At 35.7% G+C, this 27,422-nt stretch overlaps 1 protein-coding gene across 5 annotated transcripts; it reads right to left on the reverse strand.

Moving 5' to 3' along the window:
* Positions 1-308: 308 nt before the first annotated feature.
* LOC125654763 (universal stress protein in QAH/OAS sulfhydrylase 3'region-like) lies at positions 309-26,064 on the reverse strand. Of its 5 annotated transcripts, none has more exons than XM_048884798.2 (5): positions 25,713-25,877; positions 19,659-19,739; positions 12,986-13,006; positions 9,253-9,347; positions 309-721 (listed from the first exon to the last, which is right to left on the reverse strand). In XM_048884798.2, exons 1-5 carry the CDS (start codon positions 25,780-25,782, stop codon positions 530-532), a joined length of 459 nt encoding a protein of 152 aa, XP_048740755.1. In that variant the 5' UTR covers positions 25,783-25,877; the 3' UTR covers positions 309-529. The 5 variants fall into 5 exon arrangements, with proteins under 5 accessions (XP_048740755.1, XP_048740756.1, XP_048740757.1 ...); XM_048884799.2 differs by lacking the exon at positions 12,986-13,006 and adding an exon at positions 13,066-13,083; XM_048884797.2 differs by lacking the exons at positions 309-721; positions 9,253-9,347 and adding exons at positions 10,268-10,977; positions 11,831-11,925 and having other exon boundaries at positions 25,713-25,871.
* Positions 26,065-27,422: the final 1,358 nt, after the last annotated feature.

Consider the following 27,422-nt stretch of genomic DNA (forward strand, 5'->3'; position numbering starts at 1 on the left):
GGTGTGGTTATCGCACTCTGGAGTCCTACATTATACATGTGCCCAAATGTTGGGGGTGTACATGTTTAATCAGAGATGTTGATCGTTTTTCATTTGATTTAGTACATATGATTAACATTGACAAGATCCAATGTCATTATCATCAACTATTATATGTCAGATTTCATATGATTTTGATTCAATACATTGAAACTCCATTTCAGATTATAATGGTTTAATGAGAAAAGCTTAACATGACCTTTGAGTGGTTTTGTACTCGTGTTTGCCTAAGTGCAGCGACTTATCATTACTCGACACAAAACACAAGCTTTCCTTGTATGTTACAGTTTTTAATGTGTAATCGTATATATTTCAACATCAATATTGCACAAAAAAGTTAATTGGTGTGAGTACGACAGAAGATACCATAGTAATGTTCGAAGTTGCTTAGAAGGCAAGTTTTGGTCACAATAATGATTTATATATAATATTGAATGCGCAGCAAGAAAAAATGACCATTCGTTGTGAAATTAGAATATACAATTGCACTTCATTTCCGACACACCAGAACTGGACAGTGGGCGTGGTGAATGACGTAATCACTGACGCTACCCAGGAAAGTTCGTCTGAGCAGGCCCATACCACGACATCCGGTGACAATCAGACTGGCATGTTCCTTCTCAGCCACTGCAACTATTGCCTCCCCTGGGTCTCCGTGTTTCTTCAGGAACTTTGCATGTTTCTAAGATATTTTAATAAATATTTTTCTTTAATAATTAAATAAGTTTTTAATAATTTTGTATTGCAGAAATTTCTGTAAGATATGATAATAATGTTTAATGAATAACTGCCTTCTCATTTGTTATCTGCGGTCGTTTATGCTGATTTCATATTAGGATTGTTTTACCGCCGACATGTTACAATGTAGCGGAGCTGGTAAAACGACTTACCGTTAAATCAGTATTAACGGCCGCAAATAATATACGAAATGATAGTTTTACGTTTTATTCGGTTTTGAGACAGAGAATATTTACTCGTGAAAATATTTTTCTTTTAAATTCTGTCTTACAAAAGAAATAAATCCCATATCCAACTACAAAGCATTGAATTATATATACATACACTAGATACTTATTTTTTATTTTCCCATTAACAATCAGAACAACGTTGCACACTAATTCCTTTCACGCACCTGAGACTTGGATTGATGTAAAAAAAAAAATAAAAAAAATAAAAAAAAATTGGAAGTGTATTTTTGATTTCTACTTTGAAGGAGAAGTAGGAAATCAAAAAGAAAAACTTGGGTCATAATGCTTGTTATTGATCTACAGTGTTCTAAACATGACCTTTTTGCACTTAAGATTGACTCCAGATTTATTCAAGTAAACTTGATTTGTATGTTGGTGTCAACACAACATATGCAACACAAATCAATTATTACATAGAATAAATACATAACCATGCCTTCTAACAATACAGATATTAAAAAAAGTGTAATACAATAATGGAAATAAATGATGAACTGTTTGCACTTGATATGCGAAAATATTCATGAGATTTGGAACTTTATGATTAATCAATCCTTCCGCCGCAAAATATAGTCCATGCCAACCTTTCAAAATTTGAATTGACACAAAACATTTCAACAGGATAGGGTTCAGTAATAGATGTGTAATATGTTTGCACCAATGGGATCAGTATTGAACCAGCAAATACTTAGTGCGCAATTGTGTTCAAAAGCTCAGGAGCTAACTTCCTAAATGATCCTCTGTTTATTGATTTTTCCCCTTCCACCTTCAGTTAATTTATCTAAATTCACAAAGTCTTGTCGAGTGTGAATTAAAAAACATGAATAAACGAATAGAGTTGGTAAAGACTCGAAAACATTTCACAACAGAAATACAATAAAATGTCCTTAATACCGATAGAATACTGGTAATAAAAATATCTAGAAAGCCATCATGCCGATCACTTTACAAAAATAAAACAGACTGAACTAAAATTTAGATTACAATGCACATTTGTATCGGTATTCTTTCACTACACTATTCAGGCCATTGTCATTCTTTCATTTTTGGTATTACGGGAGTGCTGACCTTAATTTGGGCTGAAATAAAAATATGAATCAAACGTACCTAATTCATATCTTTAATTCTTCCGCCAACAGCTGTTTGATGGTCCACAGGGAAGCGTCACTCTACTTACCTTATCTCCTATGATTCAAAACATGTAACCAAGTTCAAAGTTTTTGAAAATAGGTCAAAGTCCAGGGTCACTAGGTCAAAAGTCTTCGCACCAAATGAAAGCTCAGGCCATAAGTGAAGATCCTATACTCTCTTGGTTCAAAAGATATAACCAAGATTAAATTCCTAAAAAGTCACTAAGTCTTTGTACCAAATGAAAGGCCTGCCATGGTCATGAGAAATCTATAAGTGAAATATCAAAGCCAAGGTTAAAGTTTTCCTCGTTAAGTGTGACGCCGTCGATGCTGACGACGACACCAGTAATTAAAAATGAAAGCTTTTATTTATAACATTATTTAAAAGTCAGCATTTCGCAAATTATATCGTCGTTATAACAATCTAGTTTATCAATACAACGTATCATTGGGTCAAATGCTGTCTGACGTGTTTCATACCGATTGCTGGGCCGTTCTTGGCACGCTGATTTTGAAACTTAGTTTAGTAAGCTATGGTGTCATAGCTTGTAAAGCAAAGACAGGCACTATTTTGATGTGGAGTCTCTGACATGATATATTTCAATCCCGTGGTCAGCGTCCCGACTATCCTTAAGCAAACATACATTTGTACGAGAAAAGACATGTTGAATTCTCAACTGCAATCTTCTTACCACATACTTTATCTCCGTAAGACTCGGGTTGTTATTTCCTCTGCATATTATGTTGCATTACTCCCCCAAATTACCACTCCCTTTTCTTTGCATATAAGTCTTCTCCCTTATGAAATTTCCCTTAAGTGTATTCTGATCACCACGTCCTTTTCTTTATCGTCAAATCTTTAAATCATCACATATATTCCTACGTTTTCCTCCCATTACAAAGCCATTTTTCTACTCATTATTCGCCACACTTTCTTCTCCATTGTACGGATTACCACACTAATTCCCTATCTATCGTTTGTCATTACCACACTCTTTCCCTATCTATCGTTATCTATTACCACACTCTTTCCCCTACCTATCGTTTTCTATCATCAAATTCTTTTCCTACCTATCATTTTCCATTACCACACTCTTTCCCTTACCTATCGTTTTCCATTACTACACTCTTTCCCCTTCCTATCGTTTTCCATTACCACACTCTTTCCCCTACCTGTTATTTTCCATGACCACACTCTTTCCCCTACCTATCGTTTTCTATCATCAAATGCTTTTCCTACCTATCATTTTCCATTACTACACTCTTTCCCCTACCTATCATTTTCCATTACCACACTCTTTTCCTTACCTATCGTTTTCCATTACCACACTCTTTCCCCTACCTATCATTTTCCATTACCACACTTTTTTCCCTACCTATTGTTTTCCATTACCACACTCTTTCCCTTCCTATCGTTTTCTATCATCAAACTCTTTTCCTATCTATCGTTTTCCATTACCACACTCTTTTCCTACCTATCATTTTCCATTACTACACTCTTTCCCCTACCTATCATTTTCCATTACCACACTCTTTCCCCTACCTATCATTTTCCATTACCACACTCTTTCCCTACCTATCATTTTCCATTACCACACTCTTTCCCCTACCTGTTATTTTCCATGACCACACTCTTTCCCTACCTATCATTTTCCATTACCACACTTTTTTCCCTACCTATTGTTTTCCATTACCACACTCTTTCCCTTCCTATCGTTTTCTATCATCAAACTCTTTTCCTATCTATCGTTTTCCATTACCACACTCTTTTCCTACCTATCATTTTCCATTACTACACTCTTTCCCCTACCTATCATTTTCCATTACCACACTCTTTCCCCTACCTATCATTTTCCATTACCACACTCTTTCCCTACCTATCGTTTTCCATTACCACACTCTTTCCCCTACCTGTTATTTTCCATGACCACACTCTTTCCCTACCTATCATTTTCCATTACCACACTTTTCCCCCTACCTATTATTTTCCATTACCACACTCTTTTCCTTCCTATCGTTTTCTATCATCAAACTCTTTTCCTATCTATCGTTTTCCATTACCACACTCTTTTCCTACCTATCATTTTCCATTACTACACTCTTTCCCCTACCTATCATTTTCCATTACCACACTCTTTCCCCTACCTATCGTTTTCCATTACTACACTCTTTCCCCTACCTATCATTTTCCATTACCACACTCTTTCCCTTACCTATCATTTTCCATTACCACACTCTTTCCCTTACCTATCATTTTCCATTACCACACTCTTTCCCTTACCTATCATTTTCCATTACCACACTCTTTCCCTACCTATCATTTTCCATTACCACACTCTTTCCCTTACCTATCATTTTCCATTACCACACTCTTTCCCTTACCTATCATTTTCCATTACTACACTCTTTCCCCTACCTATCATTTTCCATTACCACACTCTTTCCCTTACCTATCATTTTCCATTACCACACTCTTTCCCTACCTATCATTTTCCATTACCACACTCTTTCCCCATCCTATCGTTTTCCATTACCACACTCTTATCCTACCTATCGTTTTCCATTACCACACGTTTTTCCTATCTATCATTTTCCATTTAACTGATTAACTGTCCTTTCTGTACCTATCGTTAGCCATTACCGTGAGACCTTTCCCGCTATGCCTGCTGATTAACTGTCCTTTCTGTACCTATCGTTAGCCATTACCACACCTTTTCCTTTGTTGCCCTCTGATTATTATTTCCTCTATTGTTTTGCATTTACCACACCGTTCTCCCCAGTCCTCTGATTATCTAGCAGTTACTCTACTTATTGTGTCCCACTATCACACGCTTTTTATCGTGTCCCACTATCACACGCTTTTTATCGTTGTACTCTGCCTTTACCCCGCCCATTTTTTTCCATTACCACAACTTTATATTCCCCTTTTCCCTCGTTTTCTTTTGATTACCACGCCCTTTCCTATATCTATTATTGTGCATGACAAAATGTTTCGTTCGATGCAATCCAGCAATTACTCTACTTATCGTTTACCATTACCAAAACTTTTCTCGTCGATTACCATGTCCTTTCTTGGATAAGTCGCTCATATTGCGAAATTTCCCCCTTTATGAATATGGCTTCCATGAAATCTACTTCTCTACATTGTAACATTGACCGAGGATGAATCCTGAACTCGGAATTTTCTACATTGTAACACTGACTGAGGGTGAATCCTGAACTCGGAATTTTCTACATTGTAACACTGACTGAGGGTGAATCCTGAACTCGGAATTTTCTACATTGTAACATTGACTGAGGGTGAATCCTGAACTCGGAATTTTCTACATTGTAACATTGACTGAGGGTGAATCATTCTCGTAATAATGGTGATAACTTTTTCGCAGGTCGGATTTTCAAATGACAGAATTTATAGGCTGCAGTATAACAAGAGTTCAGAATTTTTGTCAATGCTGTTTATGTATGACAAATTCGCACTTGTTCCTCAATAGCCATGACGTTCATGTGCGTCTCGTGTAAGCATACGGGTGACAGCAAATTTCTTTGCAAGATATTTTGCGCTTGTGGTGAAATATGCATCTTTCACTACGATGAATAAATTCTTGTCTACAAATTAACGTAGCTATTTGACTAAGGGGTGGGGGGGGGGGGTCCCTCTTCCGTGTTGTATTTTTTGGTATTTCATTACAAAAGGATTCCATTTGGCATCCTTAAAATAATTTCAATTTGAAAATTCGCAATTCTTATTGAGTCTTCTTGGAGGTGCTTTTCTGTAAAACGTACTACATAACGCAATAACTCGTAATACCTCCATATACATTCTGAATTTTGATACATCGATGATCTTTAGTTTCAATTCCAAAATCCATCCGTGTTGTTGTGGTCTCATATTCTCTATGAACTTTTGACCGCCATTACCTGGGCCCCAGCTTACAATTTACTATAAATTTCGTCAGTGGATTTGCATTTAATACCTAGTTTTAAACAATTTAGTTGCCGGATGAATAGGTGGTATTAATTTCTGATGACTTTAAAATTTGTAGATTTCCTGATCCAGCTGCAATTGACTCTAAGTGGGGAAGGAGTTTTGGATAAAGCAATTTGGTGCTTTGTCATCACTAATCTGGACATATTCATGCTGCAAACATAAGCAGCCGCACCATACGCCTTAATGGCAATCAATGGAGGCATGTAGCGTTTTTTCGTCACACCTAATGCCTTTTAAAAATGCATGCTTTTATGTTGTTTGTTGTTGTATGCTGGTTTATTTTGTTTGTTTGTTGTATACTGCTTTATTTTCTTTGTTGTTGTATACTGCTTTGTTTTGTTTGTTGTTGTATACTGCTTTGTTTTGTTTGTTGTTGTATGCTGCTTTATTTTGTTTGTTGTATACTGATTTATTTTGTTTGTTGTTGTATTCTGTTTTATGTTGTTTGTTGTTGAATGCTGGTTTATTTTGTTTGTTGGTGTATGCTGCTTGCTTTTTTTTTTTTTTTTGTATGCTGTGGTTTATTTTGTTTGTTGGTGTATACTGCTTTATGTTGTTTGTTGTTGTATACTGCTTTATTTTGTTTGTTGTTGTATGTTGCTTTATGATGTTTGTTGTTGTATGCTGCTTTATTTTGTTTGTTGTTGTATGCTGGGTTTTTTTTGTTTGTTGTTGTATGTTGCTTTATGTTGTTTGTTGTTGTATACTGCTTTATTTTATTTGTTGTATACTGATTTATTTTGTTTGTTGTTGTATGCTGCTTTATGTTGTTTGTTGTTGTATGCTGCTTTATTTTGTTTGTTGTTGTATACTGCTTTATTTTGTTTGTTGTTGTATACTGCTTTATTTTGTTTGTTGTATACTGCTTTATGTTGTTTGTTGTTGTATGCTGCTTTATGTTGTTTGTTGTTGTATACTGCTTTATGATGTTTGTTGTTGTATACTGCTTTATGTTGTTTGTTGTTGTATGCTGCTTTATTTTGTTTGTTGGTGTATACTGCTTTATTTTGTTTGTTGTTGTATGCTGCTTTATTTTGTTTGTTGGTGTATGTTGGTTTATTTTGTTTGTTGGTGTATGCTGCTTTATGTTGTTTGTTGTTGTATGCTGCTTTATTTTGTTTGTTGGTGTATGTTGGTTTATTTTGTTTGTTGTTGTATTCTGCTTTATTTTGTTTGTTGTTGTATGCTGGTTTATTTTTTTGTTGGTGTATGCTGCTTTATTTTGTTTGTTGGTGTATGCTGGTTTATTTTGTTTGTTGGTGTATGTTGGTTTATTTTGTTTGTTGTTGTATGCTGGTTACACCTATTTGAGAATGGTTTGCTCATATAGAGACGTCACCAGCTGTAGGTGAATGGCCACACATTTTGACCTATGCATGGCACTCAAGGTCATAGCAATGGTGATTCATTATTGTGCCAATAAGATAAAGCTATTTCGATCGATGCTTCAATATTTTATTTTACGGTGACGTTTTCATGTATCTTTCTAAAGTTTGCATTGTGACGTCAGCAACAAAACCTTGAAGGTGACGATTTTTTACCAAAAAATTAGAAAATTTCTTTTGTTATTTGCGATCGTTGATGCTGTGTGGCAGTCAGATAGGTTCGATCGTCAGTGGCTAGATAGCTCATTTCGTAAGAGCACATGACTAGGGATTCACAGGGCCCGGATTTGAATCCCGGTCTTGTACGTTGCATTTTCTCCCCTCCTGTTACAATAGAGCCGTAGACCAACCCCTGGAACTGACAGGTTGAAAGCCTGCCAGGGGATAAAGATCTTTGATCAATGTCTTCAAGTGTGAAGACATTGAAGAAAGGAGGAATGTAGCAGTCAGTTGGGTTCGATCGCTTATAGCCAAATAACTCAGTTAGCAGAGCACCTGACTAGAGATTCACGGGGCCCCGGATTCAAATCCCGGTCTTGTACGTTGCATTTTCTCCCCTCCTGCTACAACCGATTTAATGGTTGCAAACTGAGCTTTACCGGCGACGCGTCTGCAAACGTGAAGAGGTTCGATGGGCGTTTTCTTACCCAAATAGCACATGCTACTTTACAGTACCGTAATCATGTACAGTCAAACCTAGGTTTGCCGAGAAAAAATCGAGATGTTCGAAGGTTCGATACCCCGAGTTAAAATACATACAGAAAATGAAGTTTGGGCTTCCAACTCGGATGGTATTCAAGATATCGATGTTCGAGATATCGACGCTCAACTATATCTATATCATCACGCCCATTCTTCAAACTATTGTATTTTTATTTCCTTTGTCCTCCAAGTACCACATCCATGTCTCTACGTACCGTTTCCCCTATTACACTTTCGCTTTCCTTGTAATCTGATTACAACTACAATTTCTCGAGTTATTGTTTTTCTGTACCATGTCTACTCCTACAATAATTATATTCCACTAAAGCCCTCGTCATTTTCCCGTCTATTTCAACTGTATTTGTATTTAGCCGGTGGCCGTATCCTAGCGGTTAGACACCTCACTTCGAAACCAAGAAGTTCCGAGATCGACCCCCCCCCCCCCCCCCCCCCCCCCCCGGGTGGTCGCGTTAAAACCTATTTAAAACCGTTTATTATCGATAGTTACTGTTTCGTCACCTAACACCCGGTATTAGAGGTATAAACCATAGATCTCTCAGTAACGGTAACCGTTGGTACAATAAAAACCATCACTGCTACATTCTTGATTGCCATATATGTGGCAATTTACTCGTGCTAAACGTAGAGTTGGTGACGTCACTATGTGAGTGAAAGATTGAGACGTAAAACAACAATCAAAACCAAAATATACTTCCTACACATTTTTACTTACCACGCCCCCTTCATAAGTGTTTATTGTTTATTGTAGCTTACATACCACGCCCCCTTCATGTGTCTATTGTAGCTTACTTACCACGCCCCCTTCATGTGTCTATTGTAGCTTACTTACCACACACCCTTAATATGCGTCTATTGTAGCTTACTTACCACACCCCCTTAATATGTGTCTATTGTAGCTTACTTACCACGCCTCCTTGATATGTGTCTATTGTAGCTTACTTACCACGCCTCCTTGATATATGTCTGTTGTAGCTTACTCATCACGCCCCCTTGATATGTGTCTATTGTAGCTTACTTACCACGCCCTTTTCCTCTACTTTTCTATTGTATTTCTCCTCCACTGCCTCTACTTTCTGTTTGATCTCGTCCAACAATTCGCGGTGTACGTTGGGGCCTTAAAAGAATTATAATCATTTCACATATATTGACCGGTCATATTGGATTGTTCCATTCTTTAAACCATTGATTCTTGAATCAAAATGGATCATTTACACATTTACTTAAGCAAATACACATATCGTTTTAAGTGATGTTTTGTATTGAGCTGCCATAAAAATAATAATGGGCTGAAGACAACATAGAGCACGAGGAACATGGAGACGACACCATACAACATAAGTGTAGAACATTATAAAATAGAAGACATGAAAATGTGCAACTACGCATGCAGCAATGCTATCAACATTTAAAAACATGCAATTTTTTTTTTTTACAAAATCTAGACTCCTGACCGCTGTAAGTGTTACATCAGCTTTTGATTTTAACATTTTACCGCAAGCTATGTCGTTTACCGCTTAGTAGAATTAACCAGCTGCTGGTTGCAAAATCAATCTTTACATACCAGGGACCACAGTAATAGATGTAAATTCATCAAAATCAATCTTTACATACCAGGGACCACAGTAATAGATGTAAATTCATCAAAATCAATCTTTACATACCAGGGACCACAGTAATAGATGTAAATTCATCAAAATCAATCTTTACATACCAGGGACCACAGTAATAGATGTAAATTCATCAAAATTAATCTTTACATACCAGGGACCACAGTAATATATGTAAATTCATCAAAATCGATCTTTACATACCAGGGACCACAGTAATATATGTAAATTCATCAAAATCAATCTTTACATACCAGGGACCACAGTAATATATGTGAATTCATCAAAATCAATTTAGCAGAATGATGTTGTCTTCTAAATATTTCACACTCGAAATTAGCACATTTTGATTTTCGGCTTTTTCTTGAACCATTCATTTCCACGTTTTTAACACCATTAGAACCAGTATTGTATGCAGAAGAAAATGCCAGTTTGTAATGGTTTAATTTTTTACTGGATACATAGAACACAAGAATGTATATGAATTACTAAAAATAAAAGTATCAAATAGGTAACAAAAATAGACACCTGTACACATGCATTTTAGATTATCTGGTGTGTGACAGTAGTACTGCCTTATTAAAACAGGGATATACAGTTACACTGGTGTGTCCGAACATGTATTAAAAATATTGAATGATTAAAATAGAAAGGGTTTAATTTTTGTCACGTATGAATCTCACAATTCCTGAGGCATTAACATATAGTTTTCAACAATATTGCAATTGAAAAATTTAAAAATAAAAACCACACAGACTGATGAATTGGTAATGTTAGATAATATATAATCCCACAATACCCTGCTATTGCCAAGTAATATCTATTGATAATAAAATCATATATAAGTAATTTGGATAATGCGTCTATCACACAACACATATGGTATCGTGATTAGTGTAGATATATGAGCCGTTGTGGAGAACTCTGGAATGGTGTATTGCATTTCTATTTCCGGCAGACGAGAACAGGACAGTGGGCGTGGTGAATAACGTAATCACTGACGCTGCCCAGGAAGGTACGTCTGATCTTGCCCATCCCCCGACATCCAGTCACAATAAGTTGAGCTTTCTCCTCCTTAGCCACTGAAACAATCGCTTCTCCTGCATCGTTATCCCTGGTCACAAAATTCGCCAATTTCTGTCGAATTCACAAATTTTCATCATTAAAAATATGGTTTACACCATATACGTTAAACCTAAATCACATATTTTTTTTTTTACATCATTACACTTTTTGTGTCTATGCATATTTCTTTAATTTACACACACTTTTAGTAGTATATAATAAGTGCTCTCTAGAAGAGTTTTAGCATGGATTGTGCATTCGATATACGTGTGTTGTAGGGCAAAGTGAAAAAAAAAATCGGATTTGGATTTCTTTCGGACAAAAAATTTCTTCTTTCTAACGAATTATTGTTTTGTTCTAACAATCAAGTTTTTCGTTGGGACGGCCTAATGCATTAGTTTCTTTTTTCATTCCGACAATCAATTTTTGGTTCAGACAAAGTCCATTTTTACTCGGAAGAATAAACTGAAGAAATTCGAACGAAGAAATTATTAAGTGAAGACGTTGTTTGATCTAATGCAGACATTGTTGATCAAAGAAGACTATGAAGAAGCAGTCCACATGTGAATGCAGCTTCGTTTAAAATTGGCGCCAAATTACGATCGGAGTTTACGCCAGATTCTGGTACCTGCGTTGACAGACATAAGAGTGACATATAGTTACACATCTATATATCTTACTGAAATTTCTTACATACATGTTTAGATTTCGAATATCATTAATGTTTGTTACGATACATTGGTAATGATACAAAGATTCTGAACTACAACCAATGTAATGAAACGTCACACGGTTGTTTCTATAATGGTCATAAAAATCAATTTCAATGGAAAGATAAGAAACAACTGCCATTTTTGGATTCTGACACTAATCTCTGTCTGATAACCCCTTGTTACGCATGATTACATCTTTACAGGGTACTTACGACGCCAGCCGACTGTAACCTCTGTTGGTATGTGGCCTCCAGTCCTCTCACTTTCTTATTGATTTCATCCAGTAGTTCATGGAGAACAGCAGGGCCTTAAATCACAAGGACAGACACTCAAAATAACAAACTTATCAAACTATAGGTACTGGAAAAAAAATTCTCGGGTTTCTGTTGGTCGTTGTATATGTAACTCGCTGTGACCATGAATGTTGTATCTTGTGAGATTTTTGGGGACAAACCTTCGTGTAAGATTAAAATATAGAAAAGGACAACCATAAATTCTTAATTTTTGTGGAACCTATTCTATTTAATATCATTTTTTTTAAATACTTGAATATGGAAAATGTGCTAAACAAGTGTAAACAACATTTTTTTCTGAAGCCTTTTTTTTTTTTTTTTTTTGGTGGGAAAAATAATCCATATTTTGATTTGAGGAATAATATTAGCTAAGAAGCGATAAGTCAATGACCAAAGCTGATGTAACATCCATCGATCTAGGATAGAAGAGACCTTATTAAAAATTCTAACGAACAAAGCATTCCTATATTCAGTGAACGAAAACTGAAACAGACATTTAATGCTAGTAAATAACAACTACTCCCCATACATATACATTCAGCATAGTTAGACAGACAAGCTCACAACATGCATTATATTCACATAGCTTAGAAAAGGTTTAGGACACACAGAACACACTGTACACAGCCGTTTCCATGATATGCCCCAGGCTTGGTTACACATATCATGATCTAGTGCGAATACAAAATTTGATTGATTTTGTTTGTAATTTCCTAAATTACCAGCTTCTGTGTTCCGCAGTCCCTACGGATGAATTTCTCATTACTTTCGTCAAGTAGTACATAATTGTTATTATAAAAGCAACTAAACCTCATCAGACTCAATAGGGTCGAAGCAGTTTCTCAATACATCCAATGTACATGTATCCGTTTCCATGGATTCATGCAAAACATATCAAGACATGCAAACGACATGGTATATATGTACATCATTGTAGTTGTCGCAGTTTGTCTGCGTGGTTTTGCTTCGTGTTTTGTTGTTTGGGTAAGGGGCTCTTTTGAAAAAGAAAACAATAATTTCTACAAACTCAACGTACAGTTATAGACAGTGCGGCATGTTTGATAATACACTTACGCTCTACAGGAGTACCAAGATCTGCAATAACACAAACAACACAGCGTATACACAGAAACATGTAGACAGCTGCAACTCACCGTGGTATTGCTGACTGACTGAATTACAATGCAGGCAAATTAATTATTATTAAGCATAATCATAAAGACATTTCAGAAATCAAAGAAACAGTTTACGGGAATGTAAAATAAAACCGGCAACCTTCCACGCTTCACATTACCTACACGATTTACTGTATTCTAAATTTACTGTTTTATTTCACGATTCGTATGATCCTACACGTAATTGTATATTTCCTAGATTCGTATGATCCTACACGTAATTGTATATTTCCTAGATTCGTATGATCCTACACGTAATTGTATATTTCCTAGATTCGTATGATCCTACACGTAATTGTATATTTCCTAGATTCGTATGATCCTACACGTAATTGTATATTTCCTAGATTCGTATGATCCTACACGTAATTGTATATTTCACGATTCGTATGATCCTACACGTAATTGTATATTTCCTAGATTCGTATGATCCTACACGTAATTGTATATTTCACGATTCGTATGATCCTACACGTAATTGTATATTTCCTAGATTCGTATGATCCTACACGTAATTGTATATTTCACGATTCGTATGATCCTACACGTAATTGTATATTTCCTAGATTCGTATGATCCTACACGTAATTGTATATTTCACGATTCGTATGATCCTACACGTAATTGTATATTTCCTAGATTCGTATGATCCTACACGTAATTGTATATTTCCTAGATTCGTATGATCCTACACGTAATTGTATATTTCCTAGATTCGTATGATCCTACACGTAATTGTATATTTCCTAGATTCGTATGATCCTACACGTAATTGTATATTTCACGATTCGTATGATCCTACACGTAATTGTATATTTCCTAGATTCGTATGATCCTACACGTAATTGTATATTTCCTAGATTCGTATGATCCTACACGTAATTGTATATTTCCTAGATTCGTATGATCCTACACGTAATTGTATATTTCCTAGATTCGTATGATCCTACACGTAATTGTATATTTCCTAGATTTATTGAATACATGTATATTAGATTGAAGTGAATATCATATGCTTCAGATTATTTTTGCATCCTCTTGGACAAATTTTGTCATTATGAACCTTTAGCTAAGTACATAATCACTTTTAACCTGCAGGTCCGATATTGAGCACGAACCCAGACATGTAATTAGCTGGTCCTATTCTGGCACAGTGAACCAATATATTGCTGATCTGGGATGAATAGAATTAAAGACTCAAAAAGGTTGATACTATGCGTCTTAATTCAGGTATATCACGCCCTATTCATCTGGTACATTTCAGACGTCATCTAAGATCCAAGGTATCAAACACAATCGATACATGTATATACTGTCTAAAAAAGAAAACGTCCCTGGGCAATTTACTCTCTTGAGCAGTTGCGTTTCCCCATCAATTGTCCATCTTGGTCACGCGGAGCATAGAGTGAGCACACTAGAAATTATAGTACATAATGACTATTGTACGTTAATTTGACTTATTGTACCCGGGTGTGTCTTGAGCTGATTGTGTCAAGGAGTCATTATGTAAATCGTTGACTGCCGGAGTTAACCTGTCATTATGTAAATCGTTGACTGCCGACTGTGGATGTCCTGGGGTCATGGTGTGAACAACCATGAAGGGAAGACTTGTACGGTAGCTGGTTTAAGACAGGTTTTTACAATTTCTTTCCCACGAATTTCATTCCTACGAAATACAATTCGTTCGCACGATTTTTTTTTTAGAATGAAGAGCAGGTTATCTTCCATTACCTGTGGGTAAATCAATACATAAACAAAAACTCGTTATAGATTTCATATTGCCGTTATAAACTTACTTAACACGTTATGTCTTGTAATTATGCCACCCACAGTAAATCTGTAGTGAGTATAATATTCTTTAATACATGCACACAAAATAACTAAATTCCCTTTATTGTCAACTATAAACATGATAGAGCGGGAAGAAATGGATTTTAAAACTGAGAAAAAGCAAAGAACATCGGTTACTCTCAGCTAATAAAAGCATACAAGTTTATAGTTTATTTCCTGGGAACGATAACGATTTCGTAGAAATGAATTTTATTTCGTGGGAACGAAATTAATTTCGCGGAAACGAATATTATTTCTTTGGAACAAATTTTATTTCAAGGGAACGAATTTTATTTCGAAGGAACGAATTTTATTTTGTGGGAAAGATTTTTTGTTTTAATTCTTCCACCTGTCCTAAATAAGCCGCCGTAGACTTAATTAGATACGGTCTTTGTCGAAATTTTAGGATTGGTACTGGTCATACAGAGCTTAGTTTTCGAGGTTATATATAAAAGTCCGATGCCACTGAAAGGGAAATTTCAAAATTTTGTATATTCATTTGCTTTAAACTAATCGCGACCTTCGTTTTAAAGGTCATATCCGAAAGATCCCTAACCCCTTTCAATATAGTAAACCTTCCCCCGTAGTAGAACTGCAGTAGATTCGCAACAAGATTAAGTAGCTAAAACTTTTTTCCCCCCATTAATATTAATCCGATGATACAAGTCAAACAAGATATTTCAGAGAACTTATGCCTCCGTTTGAGGACAGGAGGAGGAGGAAAATACATGACTATTTGTAACATTGATCATAGATCTTCAGATTTCAAAATCGTTGAGTGTACGAGTATATTCTAAGTTAAAGAGTAGTGGCGTTAAGCTTTATTGCAAAACTCAAAAGAATCTAAAGATATTGACGACGTGGTATTTCATGCAATGCATTAATTAGCGACGTTGACCTTGGGGCTATGAAAATAATTATTTGTTACCTGACTTTTTGACCTCAAAGGCAATGTTATTGCAAAGTTCAAGGACTTTCAGAGTTATCATCCGTAAAAAAGTATTACAAACAAACATTCCATGTACAAGTTATTATAAAAGTCTTAGAATTAGAAGGTGGCAGGGAACAGCTTTTTATTATCATTTTTAGTTTCGAATTTGCGCCCATTTATATACTAGGAATCATGGTGGCACCTACATGTTGCATATCAACATTTTCATGAAGCACTCAGCTACACTTGACATGTATCCTAAAATTATTTACACATTTTTACGCATGTAATATCACTTGAAATAACTGCTACTGAATGATTTTTGGGAATCCGGCCAAACCGCGCATGGGATATTTTGTTTGGGATGTCTCATACCTTCACTTTTAACACATATCCATTCCACATAGGAAATTACACACCATAAAAGCTTTGAATTCCATTCAACAATTTGTAGAAGATAATCATATAAAAATGTATAGATTTTAAGAAATAGGTTTTTCAGTTTCAAGTTAAGCTGCTATCATTAATAATGTAACAGACTGCACAGAGCCAGTCTTAACACTAAATCATGGATGAGTTCATTGCTTATTTCTCTGATCTTCTTTCACCATTTTTTTTTTTTTTTTTTTTTTTTTTTTTTTTTTGCATTTTGTTGGAACTTAATGGATACTCGTTATTGTTCAACTACTTCAAAATGTTCCGTGCAATATTTTAATGAAAAGCATACACGTTTTTCACATTACAATTATAACCGGATATGATAATTGGTATACAATAAAAAAAAATTAACACGACCATTCTGCATACTTCCGAAATCTTGATATCCTGATTAAGGTGAAACTTTACTTTATAGCAAAATATCCGGGAGATGATATTCTATGCATTGGGGAATACTTACCATATTGTAAACTTTCCCCCGGGATATTTACTGTATATCAAAGTATCGGGGGGGGGGGGGGGTCACTATATAGCAAATATTCCGAGTGGAAATATTTACTATATAGTGATCATTCCGAGGCAAGATCTGCTATACGGAAGGTTTACTATACGATGCCGGGCGATTGGCAATGGAATAGTCACTACTCATAACTCACACCATGTCCGGATAGCGCAGTAATCACACCGCTGCGACCCGAGTTCGGCAGTGGTTGTATGTACAAGTAAGATAGTATCAAGGTCGTCTACTCGGACAAGCAGATTTTCTCTGGGTACTCCAGTTTCTCCCCACATCAAGCCAATATCTGAGCTGACGAGAAGCATTAATATAAGTGTAGAACTTCATTGTTAATCGTCGTACAGTGAACATAGGTTAAATTTTTACTCGTTTGATAAAGTGGCTAATCGAGAATCGAACCCAGAACCTGTCGATTGCGCCCTAACCACATGGCTACTTATTTTATATACTCTTTTATTTCTTATGTTTATGTAATGCAATTGCAAGTTCCTGATTCATTGAAGTTATTTAAGAAATAAACTTCGCTTTTGAAAACACGTGTCTTTAATATCTTTACAAATTGTAATGATAGTCATTTCCTCATGAAAGCGCTACAATTGTGAACAACCCGCGTATGAATCATAACAAATATAGTCCGCCTTTTTGAACGGCTAGGATTCCGACAGAAATGAAAGTAGAATGTAAATATATAAATAACCTTCATTTTTGAAAATACATGAGGGTATGAACTGCCACGCTTCATGAAGCCGCCTCAGAGTATGCCCCCATGAAGCGTCGCAGTTATGTATTTTGAAAAACGAAATTTAAATACAAGAGTGCATGTCAAAATGTGTATCACACCCTATATCAACCCTCAACCAATATCAGTCCTTGGATCTACGATCTTTGGGCTAATCTTCTGCTGTGTATTATTCTCTATTTAACACCCAAGGATGATATCTTACGGATTTTATTGTTTTTTCTATAGAATACAAACATCTATCATTTTGCTGATAACAAAATCAACTGTTTTACGCCATGGCAACTGCTTGGAGTATAAGCAAATATTGAATGTCCTAAATTACTATCAAATATTTTTTTTTCTTTTTCAAGAAGTTTTGTTCTGTCTTATTTAGAGTGATGTTTAAATGTTTTAACAAATATGCACACACTGTGATGTGGCAATACAATATCGTACCAATTTGGTTTCATCTACCAGGAAGTTCAACGTTCTTGAGTTGATTTAAGACGAAACGTTTACATATGGTAAATATTAGGAAGAAATATGAATTCAGCGTCTGGAGGAAAGAAGTTCCCCTATTTTAATTGTTCGAGGCAATGCGAAGAAAGTGTCTGGGCCAGGGTCACCTAATGCATCATCCATTGACATGACAGTAATTGGAAACCCTCTTACAACGGCACAGATTCCAAACCGACAGAGGAAATTAAAGTAAAGATTTATATTTGACCTTAGCATCAGTAACAAGTCATTGTGTTAATTCCTTCCATTCCGTGACAAATACAACTTGGCGTTCTCAAAGCCATGCAAGGTTCAGCTTCAAAACTGTCAGCCAAATGCTGCCTGTTGGTTTTGAATTCTACTGATATAAAATCACATTTAATCATTCTAGTGGCAGTAAATATCAAATTTCAGCATGCAACTCTTTCCTGATAGTGAACCAACTCTGTGAAAGTGAGCTATAGTTCTATGATCAGATTTAACTCCCGCATAAGTAATTCTACTCTGTCACAGAAATCAAAACTACATACAAATTTAGGCCTGCTGACAATTTGCACAAATCCGATAGATATCTGGTTACCTAAAGTATCTAAATGTCTGGACAGGTACCTTGTTACCTTAAGCATCTAAATGTCTGGAAAGGCACCTTGTTATCTTAAGTATCTAAATGTTCGATAGGTATCTTGTTATATAAAGTATCTGAATGTTCAATAGGTATCTTGTTATATAAAGTATCTGAATGTTCGATAGGTATATCTTGTTATATAAAGTATCTGAATGTTCGATAGGTATCTTGTTATATAAAGTATCTGAATGTTCGATAGGTATATCTTGTTATATAAAGTATCTGAATGTTCGATAGGTATCTTGTTATATAAAGTATCTGAATGTTCGATAGGTATATCTTGTTATATAAAGTATCTGAATGTTCAATAGGTATCTTGTTATATAAAGTATCTGAATGTTCGATAGGTATATCTTGTTATATAAAGTATCTGAATGTTCGATAGGTATCTTGTTATATAAAGTATCTGAATGTTCGATAGGTATCTTGTTATATAGAGTATCTGAATGTTCGATAAGTATCTTGTTATCGGAAGTATGTAAATGTTCGATAGTTATCAAGTAGAAAATTGGTAGGCTGGAGAACTTGTTTCTGTACCGTCATTTAATTGGTAGGCTGTAGAACTTGTTTCTATATCGTCATTTAATTGGTAGGCTGTAGAACTTGTTTCTGTATCGTCATTTAATTGGTAGGTTGTAGAACTTGTTGCTGTTTGGTCATTTTCAATACAATGTCAAACCCGAGAAGTCACTGTTTGGAGATGATCATCCAAGCAAATTTTTAAATATTACGGAAATAGCGTGTGTCAATAGTATGAATAAAGCGTTGTAATAATACATTTAAAAAATACGGAAAAGGGAATTCTAAAAATCGATAAATACATTTGAAAAGTTAATGATCAATTACAGTCTGGGTTTTGAAATCCATCGCAAGATTAGATGTTTAACTGTTAATAAATTTGGTTTTGATCCATGCAGGGCTACAACTTAATTGAAAATGGAAAACAAATTGAGATGCATTCGTTTGGTATTAGTAAAAGCCATTCGAGCTGCTGCCCTGGAAAAGTACTCACTTGCATCCACGAAGTTGTACCGTTCTGGAGTATGCACTAGATAAACGATGTCGTCATCCTTGTGGAAATTCTCCACGTAAACTGAAAGACAAAAAAGGGACAATAGAAAGTCAATAGGATGAAAAGACTGGGTGTCATCTGTGTCTAGAGAAAAGACTGGGTGTCATCTGTGTCTAGGGTATATTTTTGAAAGTCTGGGTTCTTTTTATTTCTGCAAAGAAAACGGATTCGTGAATACATGCATTTACAAATGTTTTATCATTAAACCTAGTATATTTCAACGTATTTTATTTCTCACAAAAGCAATATTTGTTGCGTAATGTGCTATTTTTACCATTGTTAAGTGGATACATCAAATAAATTTCATTGGATATAATTCAAATAATCACAATATCAGAATACCCTCCAGGAATAATATTTCCACGAAGTATTTTAAGACGTCAGGGAAAGTTTGGAAATCTCAACACAACATATACCTTCCTAACGGGACTAATACTCCCACGGGACTAATACTCCAACGGGACTAATACTCCCACGGGACTCCTACATATTGGGGCATATTTGAAATGTTGTATTGCTAAGGTCAGAAAGACATGAGTTTCAACATTATTCACGTTTCATATCAATGCAAGTTACAGGATAAACTAAATTCCTTTGACTTTAGTGGCGGATTTAAAGGGGGCGCAGTCCCCCCCCCCCTAATTTTTTTTCCAAGTTTTTGGTAAATTGTGGTCTCTTGTTTAGAAAAATGTAACCAATAAAAGAAGCAATAATTTCTTCCACTCTCGGAGCAAAAAATGACAAAATCTTTTGAATCATTGAATACTTTTTTTTACGTTTGTTCCAAATTGAAAAACCCTTAAAATTTTCGTCATTTCATTAATTTCATCTTATTAAAAATGACAGAAAATAGTATAAAGGACTATATAAGAGACATATTTCAACCCTATAAAATCTGTAAAATCCATAAGCTTCGCCCCCTGGGCTCCCACCAGGGCTTCGCCCTGGGTCCACTGGTGGCCTCAAGGCGGTCCCCAGACCCTCTACCTCATAAAGTTGCGCCCCCTAACCGCAATTCCTGGATCCGACCCTGATTATGTTGCAGGATAACCTCCTCGGTCGAGAAATCTAAAAGCCGCGGCTTTTATATTTCAAACAACATTTAGAAAACTACACATACGTGGAAGAGGATTAACTTGTCTGTCTTGTCTGTGCACAGCCATGTTTCGTCCTGGGAATGTAGACGATTGATTTATATTGAATGACAAATGCTCTTCAGTCATTTGTGAATTTGTTTTCAACATATTTTAATTAATATTTATGAGTGTAGAATTGAATTATCAGTTATCGACTTTATTGTTGTATTAACAAAACACAAAATGCAAGCGAGAATTGTATCGATTTTCTCATAATCAGTAATTAAATAATTAAATGTGTTCTTTGTTGTTTTATCGGGTATGAAGGTAGCTAGGCGTTGCAGAAAAAAGTGCGTAACCCGCGTAAGCGGCAATGCTAGCTACCTTCATCACCCGATAAAACAAATATTGTTTATATTCATATTTTTATGCATTTCTTTTTAAAAATATATAAAACTAGATTCAAGTACTGAATATCATATCGTTGACCATTTTGTTACTTTAAACGAAACAGCCCTTAACGACGCTCCATATCTGGTAATTATTACGCGGACAGTGGTAACTAAATAACCGGATCGAACTAGTTTGCAACAAACATGTCTTTATCGTCTATGGTGAAAGCAGCCAATTTAAAAAATATATGTAAGAGAAAAAATGTAGTGAATGTAATTATTCACATGTGATTTCTCATTCATATGTCCATGTGAACTCGAAATAAAAGACACCACAGAGTCGTCCACTTCTGCTTCATACTTAAATATTTTATTGAAAATAGATATTAACGGCAAACTAACAACTCAATTTTATGACAAACGGGATGATTCCAGTCAACTTCCCATATTTATGTAGCAATATTCCATTATCACCTGCATGTGGTGTGTATATATTTCAACTCATTAATACGCAATATCTTGTCCTGTGTATTATCAGTTTTTAAATTGAGGCAGGCTACTGAGAAACAAGTTGATAGATATCGGTTGGTTTTGTGTTGTTGTTTTTTTTTTGGACGAAAAAGGTGAGATGGTAGAGGTATACTAAATCTATTTTGAAAAAAAAAATATTTAAAGTATTTAGTTTGATGTTAACGGATTATAACAATAGCTTTGAATACAGTTCAAGAGAGAAAAATCTGTGTCATCGCAATGTTTACATAGGAATCTGTGTCATCGCAATGTTTACATAGGGATCGCTCTCGGAATGCAGACGGTGGGTTTATACTGAATGGCAAATGTTCTTCAGTCATTTATGAATTTGTTTTACAATCTATATAGATTGATTTTTATGATTATTAAATTGAATATCAGTCATCGACTTCATTGTTGCATTGATACAGTGTAGCAAAACTCGAAGTGCCGGTGAGATGTGTATCAATTTTCTCATAATCAATTTAAAATACGTATGAAGGTATATCGTAGAATAATGACCACGGCATTCCTTTGATCTTTGCAATTAACGTGGTAGAATTATCAATAATCACGTTGTAATAAAGAATGTACAAAGTTTCAGCTCCCAGACTAGGTACTTTCGATATATCATGGTATGATATTTCCATTATTGACAAAGTACTTGTCTTTTCAAAGTTGTTCAGACTTTTCTTCTCGAAAGCAAAAATATTTTCTGTTTGGTTATGTAAAAATATATACTGTATAAGATCCTACCATTTTCAGTTGTGTCGATTTGTCAAACAAGTATATCGATTTGTCAGACAAGTACGTCGATTTGTCAAACAAGTATGTCGATTTGTCAGACAAGTACGTCGATTTGTCAATCAAGTATATCGATTTGTCAGACAAGTACGTCGATATGGCAAACAAGTATGTCGATTTGTCAGACAAGTACGTCGATTTGTCAATCAAGTATATCGATTTGTCAGACAAGTACGTCGATTTGTCAAACAAGTATGTCGATTTGTCAGACAAGTATGTCGATTTGTCAAACAAGTATGTCGATTTGTCAATCAAGTATATCGATTTGTCAGACAAGTACGTCGATTTGTCAAACAAGTATGTCGATTTGTCAGACAAGTATGTCGATTTGTCAAACAAGTATGTCGATTTGTCAAACAAGTATGTCGATTTGTCAGACAAGTATGTCGATTTGTCAAACAAGTATGTCGATTTGTCAATCAAGTATATCGATTTGTCAGACAAGTACGTCGATTTGTCAAACAAGTATGTCGATTTGTCAGACAAGTATGTCGATTTGTCAAACAAGTATGTCGATTTGTCAAACAAGTACGTCGATTTGTCAGACAAGTACGTCGATTTGTCAATCAAGTATATCGATTTGTCAGACAAGTATGTCGATTTGTCAAACAAGTATGTCGATTTGTCAATCAAGTATATCGATTTGTCAGACAAGTACGTCGATTTGTCAAACAAGTATGTCGATTTGTCAGACAAGTATGTCGATTTGTCAAACAAGTATGTCGATTTGTCAAACAAGTATGTCGATTTGTCAATCAAGTACACGTATGTCAATTTGTCAGACGAACATGTGGACTTGTCAGATGGTATGTCCTATGTTGACAATTAGGATGGCAGTTAATAGCAAAAACATGCCTTTTTAACAAGATGCCGAGATCCTGTTTTCAAGATTATCATCTGACAGCAAGGTCTAGCATGTGTCGACATAATTATCTGACAAGTGGTGACAGAAATATACCTCCATAGTTTCTAGGTGACAGCGTTGATCGTCATGATGTACGGCAGGTGGACAGTGTCAAATCTAAATTGGCCCGTTAATATAAATAATAAATGACCTTCTAAAAGACTTCGCTAAGATATGAAATGGTGTGGTATGTGATAAAATATACAAAGAAGCCCTCCGGGGCTTCACAGGTTTTGAATACGTGACCGCCATATCCCAGTGGAGTGTATACGTATTTCTTATAATCCCACCATGTTAACTGAAAACCATCGGTCCATATGCGTGTATAGATGGTTTCATCGTTTACCAAATTAATACTAGATATTTAGTGCCGACTGCTTTAATCCCCTGATGATTTTCTCTGACCCCGCTCAATCCAGCACCAGTCGAATACAATACTCAATATCCACATTTACTGATGTTTTGTCAATAATAACTCACAATTGAATATATCGTATTTCTCGATAAAAGCATTAACTTTTCAACTTCATAATCAATCGATGTTACATATTGTAGATTTAAGGAGTAAATATTTTATGGGAGACACTGATGAACAATGGAAGCATGTGGTAGTACGACACGTCCCACACGTCCATTGTTTATATAATGCATACATACTCCTTATTGATCGGCCTATTTCGTAATCGCCAAATAGATTTACAGATATGATCATATCAAAAAGTAAGGTGTCAAAATGCACTTTTTCATGGTGAGACGATGTATATATTGCCAACAGAAAAAGTTCAAGGAACAAAACGTTCACGCGGACAAGATGATAAATCTAAAATCTAAAATCATAAAAGTACACGTATCAGAGCTTGTAATACTACCAGTCACGTCATTGCATGATCTTCCGGATTACAGTACTTAATTTCCCATCGGTTACAGATGTAACATGTTTAATCCAGAAGAGAAGATCTACGATTCAAGGTTACTGGATATACTAATTAATTTTTCTTATTTTTTTCTCTATATTTTAATCATCTATGATCTCACGCAATCAACAGGATGTGTGATCACACCAGAAAACACAGAACATTATTGTATTTATTGTTTCTTCCAGTATGGTCAATAGAATGTCTACGCATCGCGGAAATTCAGGACCCAAACTCGATAACTGGGTTGTTCTACAGAAATGGACGAGTAATTGTATTCCCAATGGTATCGGAATGGAGTGTAGAAATTGAACGGGGCGATTTATGTTACATTATTTATGAACTATATTGGATAAAAGAGACTTTGTTGATAATCATTCACGTATAATCTTTAGAGAAAATTCGATTTCTGGGGCCATCACATTAGGGAATCTGCAGAATTAATATAAATGTATTACGGTATATTTTCCTTGGTCTGCTTGGTAAGTCGTATCCATGGCATAATGAACGCATAACGAATGCATCTGTCTAGTGTGTGCAACAAACATCTGTAGTCAGTGCCACCCCCTCTCTCTGTCTCTCTCCGGAAAGTATTCGTGTCTCGCATACTGTATAGCCTTTGAATCCACACGTGTATTCCCACATTTTTTGTTTTAGTTACACGATGACCGCCAACGTAGTGTTAAATACTACACACTTACAATGCAAGCATAGTTGTGGGTGCATATGTTTCATTTTGACAAAATGTGCACTGGGGTTTTTTTTCAAGACGTATACACATTTACTATGTACGAATATATTCCATAAATGAAATGTAGTGCATGACTTGTTTGGACAACTCAACTGTAGAAATCAAGCGAAGTGCGGTATCATGTGTAACAAGGTTTCTCTTGCACTCCAGTCGGGTGTTTTAAATCTAAGGTCAAGCTTTAAATTCCATCTGTATTTGCGCACTTAGCCGAATTATGTATACACATTTCAGTTGGACATATAAATATTCAGAACTCCAGAGTTTAAATGTTTAATGTCCACGCAGCAGTGAGTGAAATCCGGGTGTACATGTATGGCAACGAACAGTCAAATTTCACTCGGCCTTGAACGGCATTTCTAGTGAAACGGATGGATGGCCATAGAACATTAAAATAACAGTAACTTGAGACGGTTAGGGAAAACTTCGTATATCACTGTACAGATAAACCCTGGGAATTACACACAAACTTTCTATTCTGGATATACAGAAGCATGGTATATATTTACAACAATGCACTGGCGTTTTCGCCTTGTATCTTTGGTCACGACTACAGGGTTTCGCATTCAATGAGAAGTTTTGCCTTGATTAATGAGCGCTAGTCTACATAATACAGTTACTGACAATTCAATGAAAAGGTACTTACAACTGAATGCCTGCTCTGAGAATGCGCTCTCATCCACACCAATAACTACCTTCCTTCCGCCCTGAGCCATATTTGCTGTTGCCACTGAAAATAACAGCGGGTGTATGCGTAAGTATGAAGTACAGCGATCTGCTTCAGTAATCAATGAATGAATGGCATGTCGTATCTGCCACAGTTATCTCTCTTGTCGTACGAGTGTAGATCTTCCCCGATACCACGCGGAGAAAATCTATGGAGCCATCACCATCCAATCAATCATCAGCCATTTTTACACCTTACTGTCTATACAAGCTCTCTTATACAATCGTCATTCTAACATCTTTCCATTTGTTCATTATAGAAACGTGATTATGATATCTAAAAGCCTGTGAACATGCATATTACTTTTGAATCCACGAACATAGTCTCTAATCTAAGAGCCATTTCAGTGCAGCTGATGGTGAACCTGAAGCTGTTGGACCGACAGTGTTACTCTGACTTGTGAGAGTAATCTTGTGTAAATTGTAATTTTTGATGCCTTGTGTGTGGCATATGGTGTGCGAGAATACTTTAATATATGACAAAATTTATATGAAGTCTGATGCTTTGGTTTTAATGATTTAAATGATACGATAATTCACAGGAATTGGGGTTATCTCTCTTGCAATGTAAAAGGCTAAATCTCCATCAAGGATTTTAACTATATTTTAGATTGTTATATAATTAGTAAAAGCGCCGGTAGCGGTAGATCAGTGGTTAGATCATTCGCTTATTGATAATGACTGGGAGGTCGTGACTTCGACCGCGCCAACTTCATGCTCCTTCGCCAAATGTCCCGACAGGCGTTGGCACGAAAAAGACCCGTCATTGCCACGACCCTTGGCTCTAAGCATGGGTCTAAATGTGGTACTTCACCTACAGTTGCAGTCTTCACGAAAACTCAGTGGTCCGAAGACCGAGGCCAGTGAATTTTATGGTCGGGTCAGTGAAAATTAAAAAACCGGAAGTCCGATGGACTTGTAGACTTTTTGTAAATCACATTAAATATAATGTTGGATTTAGATATTCTAAACGTCTTATTTGCTTAAATTTACCATCAAAATAAAAAAAAAATAGCACATAAAGTAAGTGTTTGGACATCGTGGTTTGTTTATTTCGTAAAAAACGATAACTATAATTGTAATTGTCAAGATAACTTGTACGTTGATCGCGTGAATATTAAACGAACAACTTGTTGAAACAACAAAAATGGCCGCGTTCTGTATCGCACCGCACACCGACAATTGCTGCTTTATTGCATGGTCCAATTAAAATGAACTTCGTCAATTGCAGTTATCTCTGATTTTATGCAATTTCTATAGTTTGTAGAATTAGTCAATCGTTTACATTTCATGTTGGTAGAGAAGGCTACTTCCTAAGGTGCACTCAGGCTGTTTGTGAAAAATACGTGAATTTGTAGTCTCTTGTTGTTTGTGGGCGAAGAGAGAGAAAATACCGTGTACAGTGTTGTTTTTCTGTTATCGACAGAAAGGATGTCTTAGGGTGGATATGAATACGAGTAATAACCATAGTTCCAGTAAATTAGTTGTACAATTTGACAATGCATTCCATAATGTATGTGATAAACATATGAAAATTTAGGGGGCCAGTAAATTTCACTGTGGGCCAGTAAATTCAGACTGTTCACTGGTCCGACTGGCCAGCAAGTTTTTAATGTTTTCGTGAAGACTG

Source organism: Ostrea edulis, chromosome 7 (assembly GCF_947568905.1).
Source record: "Ostrea edulis chromosome 7, xbOstEdul1.1, whole genome shotgun sequence".
NCBI classification, from domain to species: domain Eukaryota; kingdom Metazoa; phylum Mollusca; class Bivalvia; order Ostreida; family Ostreidae; genus Ostrea; species Ostrea edulis.

What these genes read in the sequence shown, in the direction of transcription:
- LOC125654763 (XM_048884798.2), bottom strand. Translation starts at nt 25,782, where the DNA reads ATGGCTCAGGGCGGAAGGAAGGTAGTTATTGGTGTGGATGAGAGCGCA. An exon ending in TCTTGGTACTCCTGTAGAGC is followed by an intron (nt 9,348 to 12,985) that starts GTAAGTGTATTA and finishes AATTCTTTTAAG; the next exon opens with GCCCCAACGTACACCGCGAA. An exon ending in AAGTAGAGGAAAAGGGCGTG is followed by an intron (nt 722 to 9,252) that starts GTAAGTAAGCTA and finishes AAAATATCTTAG; the next exon opens with AAACATGCAAAGTTCCTGAA.